This window comes from Arachis duranensis, chromosome 1, assembly GCF_000817695.3.
Source record: "Arachis duranensis cultivar V14167 chromosome 1, aradu.V14167.gnm2.J7QH, whole genome shotgun sequence".
Classification (NCBI taxonomy): domain Eukaryota; kingdom Viridiplantae; phylum Streptophyta; class Magnoliopsida; order Fabales; family Fabaceae; genus Arachis; species Arachis duranensis.
The window spans coordinates 3,709,739-3,727,757 of record NC_029772.3 but is presented as its reverse complement, the minus strand read 5'-3'; the positions used below and the strand labels follow the sequence as shown (position 1 = coordinate 3,727,757).

The window sequence follows — 18,019 nt, the reverse complement described above, 5'->3', positions numbered from 1 at the left end:
TCCTTTTAATTTTTCAAGTTCAGATTTTAGAAATCTATTTTCTTCAATAATAATACCCAAAGCATATTCAGTTTCCTTCACTTTTTCTCTCAAAAAATCATTTTCACCTTTTAATACATCTTTTCTAAATCTGCATCTATTGTACTTATCCAACAGTTTTAAGGTGTTCAGTGTAAGATCATCAATTATAGCATGTAAATCATCTATAGACAAATCATAGTAATTTACCTCATCAAGATGATTATTTCCAGCCATGAAGCAGATTTTATTTTCACCTTTAGAATCTTCTTCCTCATTTGAGTCGTTCTTAAGATCTTCCCAAGCTGCCATGAGCATTCTCTTCTTTTCTTTCTTCCCTTTTTCCTCCTTCTTGAGCTTTGGACAGTTTAGCTTGAAATGTCCAGCCTCCTTGCAATGATGACAAGTCACCTTGCTTAATTCCATCTTGTGTTCCTTTGAGTTTGAACCCTTATACTTGTCCTTGTTCTTCATCATCCTTCTAAATCTCCTAACAAAAAACATAAGCTCATCATCTGAAATACCATCACTAGACTCACTCTCTTTTATTTCTATTTTTGACTTGAGTGTTATTCCCTTTTTCTTTGAGTCTAGGTTTGTGTGTGTAGTTTCATAGGCAAGGAGTTTTCCTCTCAGCTCATCATAGGTTATAGGGCTTAAATTATTGCTCTCGACTAGGACAGTGGCAGTGGTTTCCCATTCTTTTGTGAGGCTTCTAAGGAGTTTTCTCACTAGGGTTTGTTCTGAGTAGTTTGTACCCATAGCATCAAGGTTGTTGATTATGATTGAGAATCTCTCAAACACTTCATCAATGTTTTCTCCATCTTTCATATTAAACATCTCGTACTCTTTTCACAGCATATCAATCCTCGTTTCTTTGGCCTGTTTAGTGCCTTCATGTGTAACCTGGTGTTTTTCTCAAATTTCTTTGGCTGTCTTGCATCTAGACACTTTTCGGTACTCTTCAAAGCTGATAGCACAGTGAATAAGGTTGATAGATTTAGCATTCAGCTCCATCTTCTTCTTGTCGTCTTCATTCCATTTAGCTTCTTCTTTTAGAGTCACCACTCCATCAGCACTTGTTTTGTTGGAATCCTGGGACCGCTAACAATAATTTTCCATATATTGTAGTCAATGTATTGGATGAAGATTCTCATCCTCTCTTTCCAGTAGGCATAGTTCTTTCCGTTAAAGAAAGGAGGCCTGTTGTTTGACTGGCCTTCAGTGAGGGTGTAGACAACAATGGTTGTGCCCAAATTATTCGCCATTGGATCTTTGCTCCAAGCGGTGAAGCTTGATTCTTGAGACATTAGCTCCTGACACCAATTGAAGGTTGTAGAAGGCTTAGAGAAGGGGGTTGAATCTATGACCTTCTTTTACTTTAATGAAATAAACCTTTTAAAACAAACTTGTAATCTGAATCTCTTTGAATTCAGCAGCGAAAAATTTATGAGACAATTTCATTTTGTCTCATGAATATCAGAAAACAGAACAGAGCAGGGAAGAGAGAAGCTGACACCATCATGTATCCAGGTTCGGTTGCCTTGTGCAATGCAACCTACGTCCAGTCTCTACCACAACAGTGGTGGAATTTCCACTATAGTTAAAATATTACATACACCAATTCCACAGGATTGACACAATCCTTTTACACTCAAATTCTGACCTAACTTGACTTGGTTATGCTAATACCTAACTCTTCACTCTTAGTGCTAACCTAACTAAGAAAGAGATACCTCACAGGTACAAGATACAAGACACAGATTTACCTAAAGAAATCTGAAATAACTTTAGACTTTTCTCTCAAGTGTATCACTCAGCCTCTTTCACTCATTGGCTTTTACTTGAGCTCTCTCATTATGCCTTTTCACTCAAGAAATTACAGAAAGATAAACATTAAAAAGAAAATTATAATCTGTAAAACATGAAGGAGATTAATGCTTCAACAACCTCTATGCTATGTGATGAACCAGATTAGCTAGCCTCTGATTTAGTTCCTCATTCTGGCGGAATGTCCCTTTAACTAGGAAGTATTGTCCAAGTTGATGAACTTCTTCAGAGAACACTTCTCAGAACAAAACCTCAATACACTGATTATCTCTCCTTACTTCAGAATGATGAGAAATCTTCTTTTGTATCTCCTTGCATGTTGCTGAGTTGCTCTCCTCTGAGTCCACTCCTCCAGCTGTGTGCTTCACCATCATATCCTTTCACTTTCTTCCATTTACCTCCAAAAATAGAATGTTGGAACAGACCTTTTTTTGCTTGACCGAAAGCCTTAGATAAGCAAAGATAAAAGTTTCAAAGGTAAACTTGAATCTGAACCATTGAGCAAGTGCTTTGTTCTCAAGAAACAATTTTTAGCCTTTGATTCATAGTAGTGATTATTAGAGAACACTTTTTCCATTTATCCAAAAATGATAAAACAGAAGATTTGAGATGAAGTAAAGAAAATAAGTTGCATAAAAATGGAAATAAATCACCTTTTAATTTCTGACTTAGTTTAATATGGATTGATCGGGTGATTAGACATTTGCTTTCTGAATAAGCTTTTTCTTTATTTCTTCTCTGTTGAAATGAGTAGGAAGGACGAAGCTCTCTTTCTTGTGTTTTGTTGCTGACCGAAGCAATAAGAGAGAGTGAAGACTTCAATATTGTAGAGAAGCTTGGTAGGATTAACTTGGGCTTGGGTTAGATATGTTTCCATTCAGCCCAACTGATTCTATTGCTTATCAACCTTAGGCTTTTAGTGCTTTGTAGCCCACTTTGTTTCTAGTTTGATTTTCTTTCTATTGAGCTGCTGCAATATTCTTTCTTTGTTCTAAATTAATTTGGGCTTTATTTATAAGTGTACCACACTTTGAAAGCTTCAGATATTTTTGTTCCATTCTGTAGCTATATATTGATTTTTGGCCTGCATCACTCAACTAAAATAATCAAAATTAATTGGGTAATTAGCCCAATAATCTAATGTTTGTCATCATCAATTATTTGGAGGAATTTTGGATTTGTTGATCATAAAAAAATCTCTAATATTAATTTTTGAAAAAACAATGTTACATGACCAACAAATATTATTATTTTTTGCCAGCACTTAGCCGCAATAATTTGTACCCATATTTACTGACGTTTTGCATACATGAAGTATATAATTTGCACTTATATTTATTAGAGTTTTGCAAATATGAATCAATACATTTTGCACCCATGAATCAATACAATTTGCATTCACGTTTTTTAGAATTTACATATAAATTTTTAAAATGGCAACTTGGTGTTTATGCTAGTCAATGATGGCCAAAAATACTAAAAGATGCTGACTTTCAAGAATTCTCTATTTGAAATAGGCGATTTTTCTACATGCATAATTCTTCACTACTTTAATAGTTCTGTGGTTTGAGAATTTTGCGCACTTGTATAATGTCAGGAATATCTTATTTATCTAGAGAGCAAGAAAGGGAAGCAGAAAAACAAATTCAGTAAATGGCGTGATGGGTTATTACAGGAGCAAAGTCAAGAAGAACAAATTAATCTGATTATACATTGAAAATTTCAGGTCATCAAAAAAACTTTCAAGATTTGTCATATTATCTCTGTAATTTTTTTTTCTCTATTTGCCTTAAAATTGTGATGCGTGTTCTAAATCGCTAATGATATTTGGAAGCGAATTACTTTTTCCACACTATAAGGCAATGGTCATGTTAACTGAATGAATTTTGATTACTACTAAATGAAAACTTGAAATGACCTTGTATTAGTATAGAATCTTTAGATAGCTAAACATGTTCTTGAATCAAAGCTTAATCCTCAATTAAACATTTGAAGGATAACACGTTTATGAACTATTGTGTTATTAGCATAAAATTTGCCATCTTTGGATGGCTAAACGTGTTCTTGAAACAAAGCTAATCTCAATTAAACACTTGAAGGATAACAATGGGACTCCTGAAGAGTTTGTCACCTCTATTAGCAAGTACTTTCCGCACATTGTTGACACCAAAATACTCTTCAACAATAATCATGTGCTCCAAGAAAGGATGAAAAGGTCAAGAAAATCACTGGACTCTGCATTTTCCACAGATTTCTGAAGGTTCCAACGGCAGTGATCTTGATTCACCCGCACATGTGAAGGTGAATGTTGAAGTTAATGATTTGAGTTTCATTTCTGCATTATCTCTATAAATCATGAATGGTAATGTCTAAGTGGTTTAGAAGATGGTGTTATCTGCATAATATAAGGTTATTCTCCACATGTATTCAATGGGGCAGCAAATCACTGACTCATACTATGAAATGGAGTTTATGCACAATTTCTAGTTTGCATTTTATTGATAGTGGCCGGAGATTATGTTTTATCACCTAAAAGAGAGAGAGAAAAAAAAAAAAAAAGAGGAAAAGTAAAAACAGTGGAGTTTATGTACAACTTGTAGTTTGCATGTGATTGAGTCATATATTTTTGGCAATTTCCATGAATGACTCAAATCTTTTCCCTTTTTTGTCCTCCTTTTGATTTCTTTCTTTTCTGATATCTGACTCCAGCAAGGCAGCAATCTCTAAATTACCCTTCTCTTTTGTTTTTGACAATAATGTACTGTTGTCCAAGCTAAGACTAATCCGTCACGGATCTGAGCTCCATTTAAGAGTCTGCTGCTGGCTAATAGATTGCTACATGCACAAGACGGAATTTAAACTCCCGACACTTATTTAAGTGGACGAATGAGCTAACCACTTTGTCAACTCAAGTTGGTTTTCTTCCGAATTTCTATAACTGTTTGGAGTTCATCCTCTTACACTGTATTTTAAGAGAAATATTAAGGCAATCAGAATTTATTATTTTTAACCATTATTTAGTCATTAACTTAATTTTTTTAATATAGTTTTTTTAGTTTAATAATCTAACAACATACTTTATTTCACATTTTTAAACATTAATAATAAAAAATAATAAATTCTAATAGTTCTCTAATTTTTTTATTTATTTAATGTATTGTTTTAGTATTTATTTTAATAATAGAATTTTCGTATTTTTTTTAGAACTGAATGTAAGCATTTTAGCTGAATCAGTGTATATCGCAACTCTTAATTTTTATATTTCATATATTTTTTATTTATTTTAGTTAAGAGGTTCATTTTTATTATTATCTTAAATTCTGTCTAGATATCTTTGATTCGCATTTAACTTATCTAAAGTCTTTTAAGGATCTTAGAATAATTATATAAAGTATATCTCAAAAGGTGTTTATAAAAATATTTAAGCTTGTTATTTAAAATAAATTTTTCTAAAATAACAATATTTTATTCTGTCAATCAAAAAAAAAATTTTCAACCTCAAAAATTAGTTTAAATCACGTAGCAAGAACGATCTCTTGAATTATGTGTTAACAAATAGTTCAACTCCTTAAACCAAATTTCTAATACAGACATACAAAGTGGAAATTCCACTTAAAATCAAGTCTTAATTATATTCAAAATGTCTATTTATCGTAAATTTAATAGTATAAATACTCAATTCAAATACAACGAGAAGATATCAAAAAATATTGTGATAAAGATGGATGACTACATATGTCTTAGGTGGTTATTTTTTCCAATGCTAAAAGAATCACTTTACAAGACAAAATTTAATAAATAAAGGTTGGAAATGAAAACACTTTACATGTATAAATAGAAGGCAGATGCTATTCACACGCAGTAATATCAATCAATAACAATATTCTCTCTCTTCACATACGATACTACTTATATTAATATATATCAAGTTAATTATATTGATGAACATTAATACTAGGTTTTATATTTCTCTATCTTATATTTATATCTTCCTTATTTATTTATTTTACAACAAAAAATACAATACCAATCTTCTCTAATAAAAAAAGTGACTAATAATTTGGAATACAAAATAAATGTAGAGATACAACATATGAAAAACAATTTTTTTTCTAACACGGACTATATTATTTAACTTCTATCGTATAAAACTAGACTAACCGAATCACTTATTTTTACTAATTCATAGATAATAAAATTATATTGCAAATACAGCAATTTGTGGTATTATCAACTTATATATAGTTTATGAGTTGTAAGTTAAGACACTCAAAATTAAAAACTTTGATCAAATAACTTTGTTTTGACCTTTAAATATGATCAAATTTTGTAACTAATACATTTTTTAGTAATATCTATATTTATCAACTTACGTAGTCGTTTTAGACAAATCAAAACTGGTTTTGATTTCTTCACATCGCATACAAACGAACGTTTGCAGTGAGAGGCTATATTTTAAATTCAAATAACAAAATTGTTGGCGGTGTTATGTGAATTTGTGAGTAATAGTGCGGCTGCAGAAGTAAAGGGAGTGGAAATATTGGCTCAGTGTATTTTCGTTGGAGGAATTGGTGATCAAAACTGCAATTATAACCATGTATTAGTTATATCTAGTGAGGACTTGTACAATAAATAGGGCACCTCCCCAAAATCCAACTAAGCAGAGAAGCAATTCATAGCTTTTGTGAATGAGTGCAATACTGTAGAATGTATAGTAAAAAATAGATATTGTGAATGAGTGGAAGAAAATATAAAATTTCCATTCCTGTGATGGTTTATTTTATTGTGTATGAGTGAAATATGTTAATTTATTACACCACTTTCTGAAATAGAACTTTGTCAGCGTGAGACAAAATGGTCTGAGAGTCAAAATATGCAACATAGTAGAAACTCTTGGCCACCAAGAAGAATGAGCTCTTAATGCCATCTTGGGAATTTTGGAGCACTACTTGCACAAACTCTTGCATTTCTGATTTTTTTTTTTTTTTGTTTGCACCAAGGTCTCTATTAGGCCGGAAGCCCAATAACTAATCGGGTACTGCAAAGGCACAAAGTGGGCGACCCTCCCAAGCAAGCAAGCTCCATTCCCATCCTCCAATGAATATCGAACCCAAAAGAGATGGTTAAAGGACACAGACCCCTCATTCATCTATGCCAACTTGCGCTGGTTGCATTTCTGATTCTATTTCTGGCGTAGTAGTGGTTTTGGCAATATTTGGGTCACTTTGGTAGTTTCTGAGCTATGGCAGACTTTGTTAGTGGCTTTGAGCTATTTTAATTCCTATAATTTAAAAAGCCAGTCTTTTAAAATCATATTTTATAGTTTATACGATTTCCCAATGGCATGAATTAAAATACTTTCGCATTGCTACATGAAAATCCTGAAAGAAAAAATGAATCAAGTATGATAGTAAATCAAATATCACCAATTTGAACATATCTTTTATTACTCAGATCTACAACCTTAAAGGTTGCTCTCATACGTTACTCAATGCACAAATAAATAAAATCGGGATAACACTATAACAAATAAAATTAGAAATCAGCACATCACACATTTTTGCAAATTCAAAGACTAAAGTTTAAGACTTCAAATTTCGGAAACTAAAGTGATTCCCATATTCAATGTCAGATGCTAAGGTAAATATTTACTATTATAACAGCACCAATACCCACTATAGTTAGTATCAATAAACCATTTTCAGTTAATCATATGCACCATTTGGGAAGACTGAGTGTAACATATCTAACAAAATTCACCCAGTCTCTTACAATTTCTCATTCCTGTCAGTTCTATTTTTTTATACCATACATACAATAAAATCTACATCTAACCCTAGTATTACTATGATCTTGATTTACATTTGGACACTTTTGAACGCTTCCCAGATGATCCTGTACCATTGAAGCTTGGTTTTCTTCTTTTAAGATCACCGTTACTTCGAGAATCAGGGGATGATTTACTTGTTTTGCTGTGGTGAACAAGATTGGTTACAATGGCATATGTGGTGACATCACCCCTTGGTGTCAAGATGGTCTTTCTCTCGATAACATCATTCTGACCACATTTTGATTCAACAACTGCCTTCTCTCTTAGCTTTTGGAATATGAAATCCTTATCGAAGTTGAAGCAGTCGGTTGAACCCTGAAAAGATTAATAGTGTAGGTTTAGACCACACTTCTCAATACGCAGGCGTGAAAAAATGGTTTTCTTTTGGATTAAAAAGATAGGCATCAGATATAAGAAGGAATAAAAGAATGAACATGGTACCCCCAATTTTCTTTCAGATCATACCAAAGTGACGGCGCAGTTTTCGAATAAGAAATGGTATTTGCCATGAAAATGAGAGAGAAAAAACTTCACCTTGAAATCAACTGGAACATCAATTTCAAGGGACGAGCAGCCACAGCCATCACCGAAATTGAGTTTCAGAACCATTTCAAATGCTTTGTTATATGCTGTTCGCCTGTGAAATCAAGTCACCCATATGTTATAAGAAGGTGCATGCCATGACATCTATTTTGAGTATCAAAACTTATTGGAACAGAATTATTTCCATTCCATATTCCATAATTTTTAACAAAGTTTCACAATACTCCCAAATCAATTTTTAATCTCATCTAGTGTCTAAGGAGCAGTGAAGTGAGTAAAATCCATAAGAAGAAAGAATATATATAATAAAAGTGTTATAAAACCTTTTAAGCCGAAACGGTTGCCTATCAAGAATGGCTGCTTTGTAATCTTCCTTGTCTAAGAAGGATACCTGCAGAACAAGATAGGTATGCTGGTCAATTTCTGGCCTAGTGATGATTTTTTTAAACTTACATTCATGATAAGATTAGAATGGTTAATGGAATGCATTACACCAGCAGCCAGTAGGATAGGCAACAAGAAAGGGCTGCTCTTGCCCTAATTACATTGGAAAACTAGGAGGATTTATCGTCATTGTTAGGTTTACCAACAGAAAATATTTTGACTGCGAACAGGGATCAGAGAAAGGAAAGAGAAGAAGATATCAGGGGAGACTAAAAAGAAGAATCTTAATATCATGGATGATCAAGAGGGAAAAGGGAGAAAAAGGAAGCATTTTCAGTTTTTGAAACTCCAGCTATAAAACTCTAACATTACTATCCCTAAGTAGACAAAGCCAGCTCAATAAGCAATCAAACCTAAATTATTCATGGTTAGAGAAAAAGTACTTAATAACTGGAAGCAAGAAAAAATCTAAACTACAACAATACAGAGTTGGCCATATAGATCAAAGAAAGTAATCTGTCTTGTAAATTATATAGACAAATAAATTAAATCCAAATGCTTCTCAGTTCTTAATGATATCTATTTTAGTGTTTCTGTCTACACTGCCGGATTTAGGCCACTGCAGGAAGAGGCATAGGGGGGTTGAAGACCCAACAGTAATTAAATAAAAAGACTTTGGAGAAGATTACTTGAGGTAGAGGAAAATAGAGAATAGTTAGTTGGTGTGGTTGAGCACTGTAACAGTTGAGAGTAGAGAAGCTTTAACTCTTCCTCATTGTATCCTACAGATTCTATACAAATTACCCCCCAAATTGCTGGAGTTCCTAAGCACACCGCTGGGAATTCCCAATTTGATACACTAAATTTAACTCTATTTCCTATTGCCAACATCACTTCTACCAGCTACACTCATCGAATCATATTCTCCTCATGTGTGACTATAGGTCATCTTCTCACATGATTGAACCATCTTTCCTAAATAAGTGCCACCTCAAGTTTCTTTCTATTGCAATGCCTTTTTTGTTTTGGTAGATCCACAGATATCCTCCTGCTGGAGAGAATCCTATTCAAGCATTTGTGAGAGATCCCATAGAGAGGCATGAATCTTTCAACACCGGTTACTCGGAACTCAAGACTCAAACCCAAGACCGTTCATTAAGGAGGAGTATCTGCCACTCCAACTCGCCATGTCTAGGTCTTTGCAATGCCTTTCAATACTATTGTATTTAATGTATACAGACTTCAGTCATCTGATGCAATATTCTCATCTATTACAACATTCAACTTATTCCCATAGCATTTTATTGCCTAATAATCAATGTTTTGTAGTTTTAAATACTACAAGAGAACAGTGTAAAACTTAAGTGCATATATACCATTGTAAGCTATACAGAAAAACCCTTAATTCAATATCAATATTCTCAACTCAATAGTCATATTTTATTCCCATAAAATTGACAGCCAGTCTAGCAAACATGAAATGTGGACCATAAATAAATTAAATGAGAAACAGACTAAACATGTGAACTCACCTCAACAGATTTGATGAAAGGCAATGTTGCTTTCTGTCCATGAGCACTTGCAACTTGGAGAGTCCAGTTCACATATCTTTTATCTGATATCCATATGAATGAATTATGTCAGAGATATGAACCGTGTAATGTATGCAACGCTAGACAGTAAATCCATCATCTTGGTAAACTGTTTGTACCATAGATAAGACTTAGAATTGAGATTATAAGGGAACAAGTTTTTACGGATGCTAATGAGATAAAACAAAAATAAGGAATAGCAAAATCATTGATTTTATTGAGCAATTAAGGAGCTTCATCCAGCTAATTTGATATAAATAAAATCTTAGATCACTATATCTAAGTTTGTAAGAAATTATACTAATTGTTGACTACAAATGCATCCAAACTTCCTTGGCCATTCATGATATGAAAAAAAAATTGAACCAACTAAAATGCTAGTCAGGTAGGCCATTTAAGAATTGGGTCATGTCTTCCATTTTGATCATTCAAATATCTAGTGAAAAATGTGTGTGTGTGCACTCATAAGCTAAATGGACTCAATATAATTACAAACTAAATGCTGGTTACCAAGGCTCAAACCCTGCATTATGATAATCTGGAAAAGATCAATCCTTATAAAAGGAGGAATCTGCAGGTTAAGTTGGTCCATGACACCTGCAATTACCTGGCACCAATGTAAATTAATTCTTATCAAAATGTATATCGGCATATCTGTATTCCTCATGGCAGGAGAAGAAAATTCAAGCCAGACTTATTTGCTTCAGATTGAACTGATATTAACATCTGGATACGAATGTATAAGAAAATAAGAAATTTCATGAAACAGAAATGAATTCACACTTTAACAATGTCATAAACTTTTAAGAGACAGGTCAGGAAGGAAATTATCTAAGTAGTCAAAGCTTGTTTATTTTATTGATAACTTTAGAAAACATTATTTATTTACTTTAATTTATCTCAAATGCTACTAATGGAGCCATCCTTACCTAACTTGTGGTTTTTGACAATATTCATACAGGAAACAAATATCATGGTATTATCATAGAGGATTTTCATATTACGACAATAGTAAGATCTACAAAGCATATCATTTACATGCTCTCTCGAATTTGATTCCTCTATAATGAGTCCTCACTCCTCACTTTGGAAAGAAGAGTAAGGTCTCAATCCCACACAAGAAAATCAAGGGAGAGGGTTAAATTGGGGTTTATTATGCATATGCAAGTAATATCAGCCACTGAATTTGACAATTGTTGAGAAATCTTTTTATGTTGACATCTAAAGGGAACACTGTCCCTAGCGGAACTAAATTCAATTCTTTAATATCATACCAAATCCATTATATCTAATTAAAAATATAACCTAATCCAAAAGCTTTTCTTGCATTATGCCCCAAAGATCACCTCAAATATCATAGTATAATAACTATACCAAGGATAATATTAACATAAAATATTTATACGATTGCATAATTGTTTATTATAACATCAATTCTTAGTTTAGAAACAGAAATTTATCGAGGAATAGAGGATAATGAGAAAGCAGTTTATATATCATCCAATAATAGAGAAGACTGGGCATGAACAAGATATTCAACTTCTTTTGTAACCCTTTCATCCCCCAGCTACACATCCTTATCTCTGTAATTGACTAGGTTAGTGCTTTTTCACAACATTTGCATCAGCATAAATTTTTAATGCAGAAAGCTTTGCAGGTAAGTAATGACTATAAATAGAGAGAGAAGGAAAACAACATCCGTAATCAAAGGGCAGAGGCTCAGATCAATACCTTATCTACAAAACCATGAATGACTAAAGCAGCTTTTTTGTCCTTCGGAGTTTTCTGCGAGTCCAAACATCTATAGTTAGATATTTACATTAATGAGAATGCATAGGCATAACAGCAATAATAAACTGAAACTTGAAACTTAAAAGCCAGACAACAAAATTAGAGAGGGACTTAAGAAATTGGCTATATAACTACATAAGACTATAAATCTATAATACTACCTATAAGGAATTCCAATATTGTAAACACATTAAAGATATTCAAATGTATTATGGCATATGTTGGCCAAAGTCGGTTTTGGATTTGTCTAAATGATATCAATTTAAATCACTCCCTTGATCACCTTTACTGCTTTACATGCAAAGATGATCAAGGCAACCAAGACTTACTGTTATAATAATACTAGTTAGTGCTGTAAGAGCATGCAAAGCAATAAATAACGGTCAGAAGGACTCACATCTAAAACACAAGAAAGCAAAACTAAAAATAACTAGCCAAAATATTTTTAAATTTTAACTGCATGGCAAGACTAAACTAAAACTACAGAACTTATGTGTTTTACCCATAAAATTTTCCATTGTTAATCAAATTAATTGACCTCAAATAGGATCTATATTCCTTTTAGTAAAAGCAGCAAGTGTACCATTTTTCCTTTACCTAGTAAGTAGAGAATAAGAGGCCTAAACCTCTAACAACAGCAAAGATAACTTCATTTTATAAGTTGGGAAGCAGGTTTACCCTGAATACCTGATATGATTAACATACAGAAGCTGGCTAGAAGAAAATAAGATATACCTGAAGATTTACAATAACAACTTTACCCCCACCACGTATTGCTTTCAAAGGCAAGTTGCATGCAGGAGTTATTTGCAGACTGCATGGAGATTTTTAGCCACATTATTGCAATTAAAAAATTGAAAATCAAGAAAATAATTTAATGACATGGAAATGAAAATGCATGGCTCATGTATTCACTTCAACATGGAGTATACGTGAAGCTTCATGTTCTTGGTTGAATGTATGTCTAGTGTAATACGCTGTTTATATCCATATCCTTGGCTATTAAGTGATGATAAGTTGCATTTCTTCTTCTTCGCAATTCCATTTATGTTGCAAAAATTTAGTTTCCCTCCAGAATATAAAGATGCAAATAGAACCCGTAACTAGAGATGGTTCAATTACTAGGATACTCCACTACTCTGCTCTCAAGGTCAAGCACTGTTAGTTTAAATGAAACTAATCTAATTTTGCATATCAATTTCGCTCTCCATTCTACCAAAAGAAGCTGGTTTATGAAAACCACAAGGGATTACCCAAGCAGTCAAGCTTTTCTCACGAAACTGTTATAAAGTCAATTTTATTTGGATCTGTTTAAAATGAAGGCTGATTCTGCACAACCCAAAACAATTAAACTTGTACAAGTGTGAACCAATTGGTAGGTGGGGACTAAGATAGAAGTCATTGGAATCAATAACTAATCAAAAAAGCTAGAACATAAAGTAAATGAAAACAAAAGTGTAACAGGAATAAATCATAAATCCTGTTACTACCTTGTCCCCAAGCACAACACTATATCTGCCTGTTTGCAGTGCTTCTCTGCAGGATCCATTTCCTTTGGAGGCAATGCATCCTTTATACACAAGGAGATAGAGACATACTTAGAGTTAAGAAAAAGCAGGCATATATGTTAGACAAACCAAAAACAAATGTTCGTTAACATGTCCTTAATTATACACCATGGCACAGTAGTTTTCAGAAACATTAACAGCTAAAATCAATTAGTAGTCAGTGTCATGTTAAGGTTAGCTTGGTGACGGACAATTTTGCCCAATAGACAACTTTCAGCAGTTCCTAATATAACACTGCTACTTTTCCACTTCTTAGTGAGAGTAAGTGTGACTGCATGTAGTTGTAGTTAGTTACTTGTTTTTATAGTACTGAGTCTGCATCAATGTAAAAGAAGACTAGCATGCTCAGGAAAGCAACAATGACCATTATCTATTGCGTGCAAAAAATGTACATGGTAGCCATGGTGTGCATGTATAGGCAAAAGTAACAAGAAATCAAGAAACCAAATAATGGATGTTGTTGTCTACAATTCAATATTTGAAGGAAAAAGAAGTCATTATTATCAAAAAGCACAATCGCGAGGGAAAAATTTTCTGCAGCTAAAACACCCATGAAAAGGTAGCAACCAAACTTGACATCTGCAAAACTGGAATTCTGATAACAAATTATTGACTCGATATCATATTTTAATACCAAAGAAAACACAAGATTCACTAGACGACAACCATAATAAATCATATTAGTTAAACTTCAATCAAATTGCCATCAAGTAAATTAACATTATCTACCTCCCAGTCAAGGACTGTATCCCTGAGTCTTCCTCCACATTTTTCATCTGAACAGCGTCGTGATGTCTCCTTTAAACCAATAGTTTCTACCTCAAAGTCACGAAAGTACCTTCAGAGGTTTAAATCATATGATTAGATTATGATAATTTAAAACCATATCTTTAAAAACAAGGATTTGTAGTTGACTGAAATAACCCCTCCAAAAAGCAAACCAAGAAGAAAACCATAATTAAAAACATATTCACTTGGTGGTTATGTTGCTTCTGCATAACAGGACAAAGTTGAATATTGAAAAAAAAGAAGGCATAACTGAAATAACTAAAATAACAAAAACTGGCAATGACTAAATCAGCGGTGACTTAATGCAGAAAAATCAGGACAAATCTAAATAGAAAATTTCCCAAAGTCAATACAGGATGGAAAAGATTAAATATTAGAAATTACAATAGGGCTTTAATTTAAGAGAAAAGAGTTCTTCTTGGTGCTTGCAGCTTGTTCTACTTATACTTGCTGCCATACTGTAAATATTCGTACCTTCATAGAAGATATATGATTGGTCGGAAACTGATCCTCAATTTTTTTTTTATCGCAATTGATCTTTTAAAGTGCGATCTTACCCCATACAAGACATTTCTTTCACATGTTTTTCCTTGATCTCCCTTAAGTCTCGTATGGTGTGAGATCATACTTTAAAGATCAATGGAGCAAAAAAATTGATAAGCTCCATTATGATGATTGGTCATGCTAGACTAATCAACTCCCCCAAAATGACAGCCCATGCAAAAGTAGGGAGCAAAGGGAAGTTAGATCTTACTCAACCCCACAAGAAGGACATGTTTCCATGAAAGAATTCCCATGCAACTCAGCTAGTTTCTCCCTTGGTATTCCAGATCGAAGATGGAGACCATCAACATTCTATCATAAGAAAATAAAATATCAGAAGGCACCCAATAAAAAACAAAAGCGGAAAAAGTGAACATTTTTTTGCATGTCTAGAGGAAGAAAGTGTATACATAATATCAAAAACAATGACTCTACCTGACTGATAACAAACTTTAAAATACCAGCCTTTTCTAGTTCAACTAGAGCCATATGAGTCAAACTTGGCATCGCTCGATGAAATGGCAGTGATGCTTCAGGCAAGGCTTTACCTTCACGCTGTAATGACATAGAAAATAGGGATAAGAACCCGACATGAAGTCAAATCCCACAATTAAACCAGATAGCAAAGACTATGAAAGAATGTGCATTGCAAATGATAGCAGCATCTGACTTAATTTTTAATAGCTTTGTCCGACAATATCAATTATCACAGTACTTTATGACTCTTCAGTAGAGAAACCTACATTTAACATAAAATTTTGGGTTTGATTTCAATTCAACAAGATATAGTGTAGGAGACATGTCTCCCTTTGGAAATCTCAGGTTCAAAACGAATCCAAGAAACTAGGCTAGGAATTAGGATAAATCATGGGAATAAAAACTTAATTTCATCAGAGAATAAGCATTTGCAAGATTCAAAATCATCACCTGAAGCGTCCAAATTCCCTTAGGACCTCTAAAATCGGGTATACCACAAGAAGTTGATATTCCTGCACCCGTGAAGACCACCAAGTGTTTACTCTGCAAGTAGAAAAATGAATATCAAGTTAAAAAAGCATATCACATAAATATAAAAAGATAAAGAGGAAAATATTTTATATAAACATTAACAAGTAGCTCCAATTGATACCTTTTTAATCATGATGGCAAGCCGCTCTATCTGCAATGAAAGCAAAGTCAGCATATGAAGGATTAATTCTGGCCTTGGGAGGTAAATAGATAATGAAGGAAACATATCTACTCTTTACAATATAATGAAGGAAACTTCTCTCTAGGAAATAAATGGCCGTATTGTATTCTTAGACAATAACAACTAAGCTTTATTGCACTAGATGAATTTGGTTATGGTAGCTAAGACAAGACAAGAAAAATGGATAGAATCATGGAAAATGTCGACATAAATCATGAGAGATGATTGAAGAAAGAGCATGTATGATTCAACCAAATCCTGATTCCCAAAGAAAAGAATCCAATATTGAATAATTGACCAGAATATTCATGTACAGAAAAATGGCTCCATATCTGCATAAGCAATTTACTGCAATCTGCACACATACATATGGACAAACCTAAGCAAATGCCACTAAAAGCCTCAACAAAACTAAATACTACCAATTATAACAAGGCTAGCCACAATTGTCTGTATATTGACAAAAAGTTATGAAAACAACCCTAGCATCCACCATGCCATGGTTGTTTGATAGTACCATTGACACAATCACACAAATAATATCCTTAAGGACAATGTATTTTATGTGAAATTTAAAATCATAATTTGTGATTTAAAACTAGTCAAACCAATTCATAGCGCACTTTGAAAAGGATCAACTGAGCCCTAAGTCCTTCGTAATGATAATCATAGAGCATAATTGAAGATATCAGCAATTTTACGTAAGGCAACACAAAAAAAAACAACCACTATCTCTAGCATATTAACCAACGTCTAGCAGAAACTCTTCTACATTGAGGTGAAAACCTAATCAACATTTCAATTATCAATGTTCCAAAGCATCATTAACTAAAATTCAAAACCATTGCAATAAGACAAAAAGCTCATTGATTCCAATGTATTTCTCGTCATCCTAATCCAGCTCAGCACATATCATAACATGCATGCTGATTATGGGGGAAATTCAGCCTAACCATTAAAACACATGTAAAGATCAACAAGAAAGCTTAATCTTGCAGCATTTCTCGGAGAAAGATCATCCACAAAATGTTTCGTTGCTGAAGAAACAACAAAAGGTTAAGCAACAAGAAACACAAAAACATGGGAGAAAAATAAACAAGTAGAAGGTGAATGGAGAGAGAAAGGAGACGCACTTTTTCTCTCAAAAGGTGAGAAGCATCGAAATGCTCAACCATTCCAACGTTGCCGACATCTTCTATGTAGGAAAGCTTCTCTGCGTACCCAAGAGACATGTTGATTGGTGATGACTCAGAGACTGTTCTCAGCGATAGGAATGGCAATGAGTCAGAGCAGCAACTGAGAAACAAAGGCAGAGAGAGATCATCGAGACGGTGACGGTGACGGCGACGCGGGAGGAGGCAGAGACAAGGCAAGGAGAAGGAAAGGGCGGCAAGGCGAGGGTTGAGAGACGGAGAGTGGGGGAAGGGTGAGAAACGAGGGTTGAGAGACAGATATTGGAGAGTGAGATTTTGAGACTGTAGACTCAGGGTTGCAGGAAAAAAATTGCAAGGAAAGGATTGTTGTAATAAATAATTCTATTAATCTTTATAAATTTTTTAATGATCCTTTATATTATAATTAAATTTCTATTAATAGTAAAATTAAAACAAGTTGTAAAGTGTAAATTTATTATTATACTCCTTCTTTATCATTTACATACAGAGGTGTTGGCTGTTAGAATATAATTAAGATCAATTAAGATCAATTAGAATTATTTAGTATATTTAAATATTTAGTATAGAATATTACGTTTTTATTATTACGATTCTCTTAATTCCTATAAATACCTTTTTATATTGTATCATTCCGAAACAACTTGAATAGATAATTTGATTATACTCAATAATACATAAATCTTTTTTTAGTTTAGTCTCTCGTTTCTAACCTTGACAGTGCAATTTGGATAGGTTTTGAGTCAAAAACCTATCTGATCTGAATATTA

The 18,019-nt window shown here is 33.3% G+C and overlaps 1 protein-coding gene across 2 annotated transcripts; it reads right to left on the bottom strand.

The window, feature by feature from the left end:
• Positions 1-7,479: 7,479 nt before the first annotated feature.
• Positions 7,480-17,575, bottom strand: LOC107461365 (NAD-dependent protein deacetylase SRT1). Of its 2 annotated transcripts, none has more exons than XM_021134979.2 (14): positions 17,211-17,575; positions 16,018-16,047; positions 15,816-15,908; positions 15,324-15,443; positions 15,100-15,200; positions 14,286-14,394; positions 13,479-13,558; positions 12,724-12,802; positions 11,929-11,982; positions 10,708-10,804; positions 10,138-10,220; positions 8,545-8,612; positions 8,144-8,315; positions 7,480-7,993 (listed from the first exon to the last, which is right to left on the bottom strand). In XM_021134979.2, the coding sequence occupies exons 1-14, from the start codon at positions 17,307-17,309 to the stop codon at positions 7,694-7,696; spliced, it is 1,485 nt and encodes a 494-aa protein (XP_020990638.1). In that variant the 5' UTR covers positions 17,310-17,575; the 3' UTR covers positions 7,480-7,693. The 2 variants fall into 2 exon arrangements, with proteins under 2 accessions (XP_020990638.1, XP_015935358.1); XM_016079872.3 differs by having other exon boundaries at positions 8,213-8,315.
• Positions 17,576-18,019: the final 444 nt, after the last annotated feature.